This window comes from Callorhinus ursinus, unplaced genomic scaffold (genome assembly GCF_003265705.2).
Source record: "Callorhinus ursinus isolate GAN/ISIS: 27379988/994484 unplaced genomic scaffold, GSC_fseal_2.0 scaffold35, whole genome shotgun sequence".
Taxonomy (NCBI): domain Eukaryota; kingdom Metazoa; phylum Chordata; class Mammalia; order Carnivora; family Otariidae; genus Callorhinus; species Callorhinus ursinus.
The window spans coordinates 4,468,961-4,479,614 of record NW_027397097.1 but is presented as its reverse complement, the minus strand read 5'-3'; the positions used below and the strand labels follow the sequence as shown (position 1 = coordinate 4,479,614).

The 10,654-nt window shown below is 52.0% G+C and overlaps 1 protein-coding gene across 1 annotated transcript in view; it reads right to left on the bottom strand.

Annotated features, from left to right (window-relative positions):
- Positions 1–1,779: 1,779 nt before the first annotated feature.
- The window catches only part of NEU3 (neuraminidase 3), a 28,946-nt gene continuing 20,071 nt past the window's right edge, over positions 1,780–10,654 (bottom strand). Inside the window, exons 4-5 of the mRNA XM_073879713.1 lie at positions 2,546–2,868; positions 1,780–1,833 (exon numbers count right to left, since the gene is read on the bottom strand). Of these exons, the coding sequence (XP_073735814.1) occupies positions 2,831–2,868 (38 nt within the window). The 3' untranslated portion in view covers positions 1,780–1,833; positions 2,546–2,830. The remainder of the gene's footprint in view (positions 1,834–2,545; positions 2,869–10,654) is intronic.

Genomic DNA, 10,654 nt, shown 5'->3' with positions numbered 1-10,654 from the left:
AGGCACCTGCAGATCTGAATTTTAGAAAAATCTCTCCACCCCTACCGCTGGAAAAGCAGATTTGGGGGTGGTGATGGAGAACAAAGGCAGAGAGTTCTGCGAGGAGGCTGATGCCATCAGTGGTCCACAAAGGAGAAGATGAAGCCCTAGATTAGAGCAATAACGTGAATGTAGAAATAATAATAATCTTTACCATCATTAGGACGAATACTACCAGTAAGTGTCATGACGGGATGGGCATGGGGTAAGTATTTACATCAGTGTTTCTAATCCTCAGAACAAGTCTTCAAAGTAGGTTATTACCCGCATTTTGTATATTAGGAAATTAAGCCTTGGGTAAGTTAAGAGAGTTGTCCCAAGTCACATAGTCAGTAAGTACCAGAGGCAGGATTTCAACCCAGGTCTGTCCAACCCTAAAGCCCACACTCTTTCAACTGTGTTCTACAGTTTCCAGAGAGTCTATGAGGGCGGAGGATCCATGTGATTTCTGTGGTGGCTTGGATATGGAAAGCAAAAGACAGGGGACTCACGGAGACTGTGCGTGTTTGGGGGGGGGGGGGGGGGGGGGGGGGGTGGGGAGAGAGAGCAGAGGAGGAGGGGTAGGTTTGGGAGCAGCCGATGGGCTTGGTCTTGGCCAGGGGATTAGAGGGCAGTTCAGTATGTGGGTGTGGAGCCCAGACCTAGCGTGGAGACAGAGATTCAGGAATGGCTGACCAAAGGGTAGCCACAGCTCTGAGAGTGGATTAGGTCATTGGAGGGAATGTACACAGCAAATGGAAGATCAAGGCTGGAGCTTAGAATTCCAGTCCTTAGAGAGTGAGCAGCAGGAAGAGAGATAAGGAATCAGAGTGGTACAATGTGATGTTGGCCCATGAGGAATGGAATTGCTTCCTGAACATCAAGGAGCAAGCGGGCCCTGAGGCTGAGGGTCCCGCAGGGAGCAGGGCGGCAGGGGAGCTCCGTGGAGCAGTCGTTGGGAACCTTGGCAATGGAGTCTTCCTGGGCCCACTGTTACCGAGCAGTTGGAGGGGTCTGTACACACCCTACCCATGACCCTGAATTCTCTCTCTGCATTGGGCCCAGGGTCATCTTTCAGGGCTGGCATACAAATGACTCCTGCCCAACTCTCCCAGAAACCCTGAGCCCAGTGAGGCAAGTAGAGCATTAGGAAGGGAGACAGAGGACAGATGTGAAGGAAAGAACAAAGATTATAGGAGGAAGAGAGAAAGGCTGAGAAATGCCTAAAGGCCAGTAGGGAGGTATGGTGACTGCAAAACCACCAAGAAGAACAGGAGACTTATTTTGATGCTGTTTTCCAATAACTGTAGTTGCCAAGAAGGAAGCCACGGTCCGCATGGCCGAATGTTAACTGGGCGAGGAAGCGGAAGAAGGCTGTGTCCACAGTGAAACGGGACAGCGCCAGGATGGGTCTGCCGCCTCTGCACTCGGAAGCTGGGTTGGCTGAGATGTTAGCACATGGGCGCAGAGAGGTGTTCAGAACTCCGGTGGGATGGAGAAGACTTGGCTCAAGCCTCACTGCCAGTCAGGTTTTACCAAAGGACTCAGCGCTCTTGCCTTTGATCCTCTTTTTAATCTTGATTGCGTTTGCTGCAGAACTGCTAGATCTGTAACATGTTTTACAACTTACGCAGCTGATCCCGTGTTTGGTTGATGGGTTCTTTTCAGCTGTGGATGGGCATGCAGTTTTTCCTCTGGAAACGGGAGGGCACCGTCTCCATCTGCTTAGGGCAGAGTGGGAGGAGTGGAAGTCAGTTTGGAAGAGGGGTGAGGAAGCGTGGACAACACGTGGAGAAACTCTCTCCGGAACCTGGGCTGTGAGGGGAGGAAAGGAAGAGAAGTAGCTGCAGGGGCACATGGGTGGCTCAGGCGTTGAGCGTCTGCCTTCGGCTCAGGTCATGATCCCGGGGTCCTGGGATGGGGCCCCGCATCGGGCTCCCTGCTCCGCGGGAAGCCTGCTTCTCCCTCTCCCACTCCCCCTGCTGTGTTCCTTCTCTCACTATCTATCTATCTCTCGCTCTGTCAAATAAATAAATAAAATCTTAAAAAGAAAAGAGAGAGAGAGAAGTAGCTGCAGAGTAACCTGGGATGGAGGACCTTGTCGGCATGGGAAAGTCACAAGGATCCAGCGGGAAGAGAGAACTTAAAGGTGTGGGGGTTGGGTAAGGAATGATTGATGGAACCTTCCTGGAGGAAGTGGGCAGAAAATGGGCTCTGGGGCCTTGAACTGAAATGGGGGCAGCTCTGTGGCACGGTGGTCAAGGGGTTCTGCAGGGAGACGGCCTGGCTGTGAGCTGGGGGCCTGCAGGGAGATGGCCTGGCTGTGAAACCTGGCTCCATCAGGATGACGTGACTGTGGCCACTTACTGAACCTGAGTTCCTTGTTTCCAAAACGGGGATACTGACAGAGCCTATCCTCCAGAGTTATGAAGAAGACACAATGAATTGGTACATACACGTAAAGTGCTTACAACAGTGCCTGGCATGCATAAAGGGCTCGATAAAAGTCAGCTGTTAGCTAACTCACCTGGTAAAGCTAAAGAGAAGGCGGGAAATGCCAGTATGCCTTGTGGAAGCTCCACTTGGACGGGCTTAATGATGCTAGTGCTCACACCAGCAGCTTGCCTCGTGAGCCAAGGATCTGTAGTTAGAGCTGGCTTCACGTCCTCTCACTGGGCCACACCTCCTTGTTCTCATCTGGGCAAAGCCTCGTCTCAAGGAGGACTGCAAAGCGTTCATAACATTATTGGGGAAAGCACTGAGCAGCAGACCAGGCGCTTAGAAGTGCTCGGTGAATCCTTGCAGTTGTCACCTACTCCCTTCCCAGGGACAGAGACCTTGGCAGGAGGTCTGTGAACAACAGCAGAGCTGGGGTCTGCAACTTTAAGTGGGAGGAGGTTTGCTGTGGTAGGGGGTGCGGGGTGGGGGGTGCAGGGTACTGCAAGGGGTCTGGATGGGACAGTGGCCCCCACCCCCGCCAAGGTCCAGGCTGGCGGGGAGAGGGAGAGAGGCCAAGAAAAACTTCAGCGGTTGGGGAATCCAAGGCTGGAGGCCTCCACGAGGGTGAAGGCAAAAGGAAGGGGCCAGGAGAAAGGTCTGTGGTGTGAGAGGAGGATTTCTGAGTTTCATTCAAAGTCTTCCAAGTACTTACCATGTGCCAAGTCCCCTGTGGGCCCTTTACATGTGTGAGCTCGTCCAACCTCAGCCCTCGTCTGCTAAGAGGCATGGCAGTCCAACGGCCCGTCCCTCCCACAGATCTATGAGGGCCTTGTGACCCTCTGATCATGGCCAGATCCCCTCTGTCATGCATATGAATTGGGAAGGATGGGAGCATCTGGCCGGAAGAAGTGAAGACTCCAAGGTGACGCGGAGGGAGGAGCCATGGAGGTGGTTGTAGCCATGAAAGGTCATGTGTAAGCAAAAGCCGGACACAGCTAGCTGGCTAAATGGCAGAACTGGAATTAGAATCTAAGAGCCTTCTTCCTCCCAAGCCCACTCCTCCTGCCCCAGGGTGAACCAGGGCTGCTTCTCTTCGTCCCCAGCCCTTACCCTCAGACCCTGAGGTCTCTGAGAGAGGGGGATGACAAATCCCTCAAAGCCCAGCCACAGTCCTGCCAAGTGCGAGCAGAATCGGATGCCAGCCAGAGGCTCTCCTAGAGAGCCTGGAGATGGCTGGACTCAGGACTGACTCGTTCTCTAACCCTGCCTTCCCCTCGGGGCCTCCTCTTGGGATCCTCCAACCCCTTGGCTTCCCCATCCTGCTGGGGACCTTGACATTCATGCAGAAAGTACCCACAGTGGCTGGGCACCAAGTTTTGGGGCCTTGGGGAGGGTAAGGAAGGACACAGAGGCCCCAGGTGGGGGGACAAGGGCCAGACCTGAGCAGTGGGGGGAAGATAAAAGCTTCCCCAGAGTGGGTCCCAGGTCTAGAGGGCCCAATAATCTCCTTGGAGCCTCACAACTTCCTAGTGAAGTCAGCACCATCCTCCCCATTTTACAGCTGGGGAACCTGAGGCTCAAAGATATTGCCACCTTTCCAAGGCTACAAAGCCAGTAAGCGACAAAGCTGGGATTTCCCCTCTGGCCTCCTGACTCCAAGCCCAGGCTCCTCCTCCTGCCGCCGTAGCTGCTGCTCCTTCCCAGGAACGGCCTTCCTCCAGGGGACCTCCCAAACCCCGCACCCCCACTCTGCCATGAAACATGGTATGGCTGTGGCTCTGGACCAGCAGCCTCCCTCTCTGGGTAGCAGCTGCATGCGGAGGGGTCCGCCGGATTGCTGAGGTCTGGCTGCCTGCTCTTGCAGGGAGGTCACAAACGCCACCGCCCGGCATCATCCCAGCCACTCCCTTCCTCCCTAATAATTAATCTCCAGCGAGCAGTCCCAGCTGCAGTGCTTTCATCATCCAATTACCAGGCTCGCTAGCACAATCAATCCTGGTCACACAAGTGCAGGCAAATCTGCGGCTACCTGCACGGCCATTACTGTGCATAGGTCGTCGGCACTCAGGTCCTTTGCCTTTCTGACGTGGAGTCCTGCCCCCACCGCCTGTCTTCTCTGCCACCATCATTTCTCTTTGGTAGCTGCTTCCATCCCCTTCCACCCCACATCCCCCTCAACACACAGCCTCCCTTCCCCTCTCCTATCTGGAGGCAGTAGGGTCAAGATCAAAAGACTCTTCTATGTGACCTTGGCCAAGGCCGTTCACCTCTCTGAGCTTCTATTTCTTCACCTGTAACACAGAAATAACATCACTAACCTCATAGGGTGTTGTGAAAAATAAATACCCCAAGTGCGGTACACGCCTCACGGGTGGCACAGAGGATGTTTGTCGGTGGTTTATTTCATTATTTATTATTTATTTATTTCAGTGTATATTAGGAAAAAAATAAAACTAATATATCAAACCTATGATTTCATGAATATTATTACTTAGGAGATAGTGAGATTAGGTATATACATAAAATATGCTAAAGAAAAATATTAAGAATACATAGATTTAGCAAAAATCGTGGAGAAGGCATGAGAACAAGAGAAGCGTGGGAACCCGGCAGCCATAAATATTTGTTCTGTTCTCCATCCTTCCCACTTCCTGCAGAGGGGAATGTGGGGGCTCCAGAGGGAGGGGAGTCATCCTGCTCTGAAAGGGTGACCCAACCTAATCCAGCATCAGGGAGAGGTCACCTCGGGGACTCTCACTCATGTGAGAGATCTGCCCAGGCCTACTTCATGCAGGCCCTGTGATGGGTGCTGGCAACGTGGAACTCAAATGGCAGGTCCCTGCCTTTGTGGAGCTCCTAGTCTCCCTCGCTTCAAAACTAAACCCTTTCAGTGTCCATAAATGACCTTTGCTTGACAGGATGTAGAGTAGGACTTCCCCTGAGGTCTCAGGCTTGTGGAACTTTTGTGAAGGCCCCCAGCTGAGGACAGGAGGCTCTAAGACCACACTCTATGGAGACACTCTATAAACAGACACACGGAGGTGTTAGGAGGGAAAACGGGGGACATCAGCACAGCCCTGTGAGGAGCGCTCTGTTCCTGCGGAGAAGTGACTGCCGTGATGGAGAATGGGAACTATTCCAGAGCTCCTTAGAGAAACCGGGCATGCCTGACAGAAGCGGAACCTCGCTCTCTTACCCAGGCAGAAAACTTGCTGAGCTGGGAACCCACAGGCCCACCCTGAGCAGCACAGAGACTGGGACGAAGTTTCTAGTAGAGCAATCCAGTGGCAGGAATCCACTGAGAAGGGGGGCTGTTCCAGCCATCAGTAATGAAAGGAAGGGGTAAGGTGTTCCAGGAAGGATGCAGAGGACCCCCTCCTAATTCTTCCTGGCTGTAGGCAGGCGTGGAAGAAGATCACAGGTTAGAACAGGGCATGGGTCCATCAGGCTGTCCAGACAGCCTCAAACCAGGTAAGGGTGACCCCACCTACAGAAGAGGCTGGGCCTTGGACCTCTGCCAGAGTCAAGGGACAGCTCAGCTGCCACCACGGGGCGAGGCCTGACAACAGTGGGGGCGGAGGGATGCCAAGGGAATGAGGCCCAGCATATCTCAGCTAAGGACGGGGCAGCAGGTGCACCAGTCGCAAATGGAACTGGACTGAAGCGAGTGTTGTGTTCAGGCACGCACACAGAACCTCCTTCCCTGGGAAGCCACAGCCCCTCTCAGGGCATCCGTTTCCCGCTGGGAACAACGGTTACTAAGTGATGCTTCCGGGCGGCTTTGAAATACCTGGCAGAGAGGACTGGGATCAGCGACCATGGGCACTGCCATATGATTCCAGGTCGCCGGCTGCCCGCATCAAGTTGGGGGAGATTGCCACCTGGTGGACGATGTTGGCAGTGCCGCGGGGCCACAGGTGAAGCCCTGGTCTGGGAGCGCTGAGGCTCCTGACTTTGTGTGACCTTGGGCAAATCACTGCCACTCTCTGAGCTTCACTTTTCTCATCTAGAATGTGGGCTAACGAGGCCAGCCTCACAGGGCTATGGTGAGCATTAAACTAAACAATCACACTGATGTACCTGTCTTGGGCGGGCCCTCTGTAAAGGTTTGACCCATCGGATCTTGTTCCAGCAGGACTCTGAGCAAGGGTCAGCCCCAGGAGATTGGGGGGGGGGGCAGGGGGAGGGGGGTGGTGAGGCAAACTCACAGAGATCCCTGCTCCTCAGGTTTCTCTCCCAGCCTCCACCCAGGACTGTCATTCCGTGTGTCGGGAACTGTTCTCAGCCCAAACCTAAACAGCTCCTGGAGTTACAGGAGTGCAAAACGGTGGAGTGCTGACTCCACAGAGCCTCTGGACCAGGAAACTTGGTTCCAGCATCAGTTCCATCACTTGCTGTGTGTGACCTTCGGTACTTGGGCAAGTCTACGCTTCTATTTCTTCTTTTACACAAAGCAGGTACTCACTCCTGCCCCAGAGCAGCAGTGAGGACTGGCTGGGCAGCCTGACAAGACATGGTGGGGCTCACTGCGTTCACTAGCACCAGCCCCTCCCGTTGCCAGGAGCCAGGCCTCCTCCGTGGGTCCCTGTGGTCCCCTAGATACGAGAGAGAGCCCTTATGGCTCTAGTCTCACTGACAAACTGCCTCAGGCCCCCTGGCACTGCCCAGAGATGCAAACGAGATGGGAACAAGGCAGGGAGGGCGAGGACAAGCTTGCCCATCCCTGACCCATTGCATCACATAGACACACTCTGAATCCTCTCAACAACCTGGGGTTCACGTTGTTGTGCCCACTTTACAGAGAAGAAATGCAGGCTCAATGAGTTTAAGAAATTGCCCAAGGTCTCACTCAGCTGTTTTTGTTTTGTTTTGTTTTGTTTTGTTTTTTAAAAGGGAAGAAAGAAAGGAAGGAGGAAGGAGTGAGAGCCAAAAAAAAAAAAGAAAGGAGACTAAGAGCCTTTACTACTGCTCCGATCTTCCTCTTGGTTCCCGGCATAACCCTAATTTCCTATCATCTTGCTCTTTTCTGTAAGATTCTATTCAGTGAAGTACATTCTCCTAAATGTCATTTGAGATGTTCTTCCACAGTCTGTTACTAGTTCCTACCCACAGGCCAGAGGTCCCACTGTCAAGTACACAGGCCTCTTTTGAGAATGGTCTGGATACAGGGCAGCCCTATCCCAGGCCTGGGTCAACCTCTCTCAGACACGGCAAGAAGGAGAGGCAGCCCTTGGTCCCAGCCCCTCCCAAAGAGGCTAGGCATGGGCTCCCCAGTCCAGAGCTCTCAGGAAGTCATGCTTAGCTTCACCTCAGACACCTAAACTTGGGGTTTTTCATGGTCTACCCAGTACTAGTCGGAAAACAGGCATTTGCAGCCTTACAGGTACATGGCTTGGGGAGCTCCACGTTGGCTGGCTTTCGGCCAGGCACTTTTGTATGATGCAACAGAAGCAGCAGCTCTGCCCACACACGTCACCTACCCGAGCTCCTGAATCTGGAACCCAACTGTCCCTAGCTGGTGGCATCAGTCTCAGCTCCCGGGCAAGCATAAGTGTGTTTGCAGCTGTGGATCCTTGTCAGGCTCCACTGGGTTCAGGGAGGTCTGATGAGGGAGGATCTGCCCACCTCCTGACTCTGGGCTTAATAGGAGGCCTGTGCCCTCCCTTTGCAATTTTGGAAGCACTGGGATACTCATTGGCCTGGAAAACAAACCTGAAACCCTACCCCCCAGCCCCACCGCGACCCTCCTGAGTGTCTTAAGGAAACTGTTAACTTTCCAGCAAGGTGGACTCTTCACGTAAGAGGTGGAAGGCAGCTGACACAACAGACTCTGGCCTCATGATTCAGCTTCTCCTTTAGGTCTTCTCTCACTGATTCCTGCTACCACCACCACGCTGACCTTGGGAGCCTTGCTCTCAACTTTCAAGGCTCCGGGCCAAGGTGCTCACCCAAGCATCCCTCATTGTTTGACAACACAGCAGATGCCAAACTACAGTGTTCAGATCAGGCGTTAGGAAAGGTTTTCCGGTAACAACAGAGACCGTGGTACAAACCTGGATTACTGGAATGACAAAGAAGGTATTCCTCAGCTCCGGCCTGGGAGCCTCTTAATAGCACCTCCCTGAATTCAGGGTTCACTTTAACTCAGGCTACCAGGGATCATCTTCTGGGTCATTTAGATGCCATCAAGTTTCAAACCAAAGGAGTGAGGTCAGGAAAGGCAAGCGTGTCCTATCCTGCCTAATATCCACCTTTGAGTTCCCAATTTTGGAGGATTGAATGTAGAATGGCCATTCATTCACTCATTCAACAAATTTTTATTGAGTACCTACTATGCCAGGGGATTGAATAATATGGTGAACAAATGGACATGGTACCTTCCCCTCAAAGCTCCTATCTGCCCATAGGACTTGACCTTAACCCAAACTCCGCGGCCTAAAACCATCTTTCAATGTCAATACAGAAATCTCAGCTCTCAAATCAGGAACATAGAGTAGCAAAAAGGGCGCTATACAGATTGCTGATCATTTCCAACATCTCTATCCAAAGAGATTTGGGCCTGGGGACCCTGAAGGGAAGGAACTAAGGAGAGGGTTATCAGGAGACAGTAAGGAGGACCTTTGCCTACGGCACACACTGTGTGGTCACCAAGAGCGGAAAATAACAGTCTAGACCAGAGATAGGGTCAGATTATTCACTTTCGACCCTCATACTAATAGAATTCAGCCATCTCTAGCTTGGCAACTCTCCAGTCTTAGCTCATGCTCTGTGCTGACCCTCACTCTCCCCTCTGCAGGTATGAAAAGCCCTTCTTCACAGAGCTGAGTCCTCAGCAGCCCAGCTAACCCAGGGCCTCTTTTTACGCTGCTTCCTCAGTACTTGGCTAAGTACAGGAGTCTCGCAAATCTGCTTTACAGGTGGAAATTGTCCTGTACCCACAGACCCAGGTCTATGCCCAAGCTGTGGTGTCACCTTTAAGCTCCATGAGATTTGGCAAGAAATCAGTAGGAATCCCAGGCAATTACCATGCCATGGGAAAGCTACATTTCTGACCCAGCCAAGATGCAGCTCACTGGCAGCCTAGAGACCGAAGTTAGACACCTATTTGGGAAACAAAATGGGCTCCACATGGACATTAGTAATAGCAGGCTATGTTCTTCCTACACCTGGAGCTGGCAAGGGTGTGAGTAAGAGGCAGGTGGGGCAATGGATGGAGAGGGGGAGTATTGAAACATTAGCGCTATTCAAAGAGTAGTCCATGGACCTGCAGCATCAGGCATGACTTGGGGGCCTGTTAGAAATGCAAATTTTCAAGCCCCACCCAGATCTACCAGACTAGATTCTTGGGGGTGGGGGTGGGGGCAGGAACCTATCTTTTTTAACTTCTCCAGGTGATTCATATGCACACGTAAGTTGAAAAGTACTGTGACCACACTCTGCACACTTGATGGGCTAATATGATTACTACAGGGAAAAATCATAATCAGCAGCAGATCCCATTCTTTGACGACCTACTATGTGCCACGCACTTTTTAATTTTTATCTAAGTTTAAATACACATAGAGTATTTACACTTAACCCTCACAACAACCCTATGAGATACTTTTATTATCCTAGTATTTACAGTTGAAATTATAGTTAAGATACTTGCCCAATCATTTAACTTTTCCGAGGCTCAGTTTCCTTGTCTGCAGGCTGGGAACAATAATGCCTTGTTCCCCTGGTTGTTGTGAGGATTAGAGACGATGTAGGGAGGACCATCGCCAGTGCATGACGGCCTCAGACCTGGCCACTGGGTACAGCTCCAGGGACCCGCCCACAGTGCGGAAAGGCAGAGAAGGGTTGCTATCTCCAACCTGTGGCTCAATCCGAGACCTGCCCAGCGCCTGCTAGCCCTGACCTTCTCACTCAGCACTAAGTCAGCTTCACCTGCCATCCAAGTTCTATGTTTACCCCTCAAGAGAATCCATGCTTTCACCCTGATTCTATTCCTGGTTGATGACAATACAGTCTATGTTTAGGATGACTCTGGGTTGTGGGAGGCAGCTCTTCCGAAGTTTGGAGCTACTGGAAAATAATCTCCAGCTAGATCTGGGCTTCTAAGGAGAGAAATTAATGCATTTCTCTTTTTTTAAAAGATTTTTTTTAATGAAAAAAAATTTTTTCTTGAGAGAGAGAGAGTGCATGGGCGGGGGGG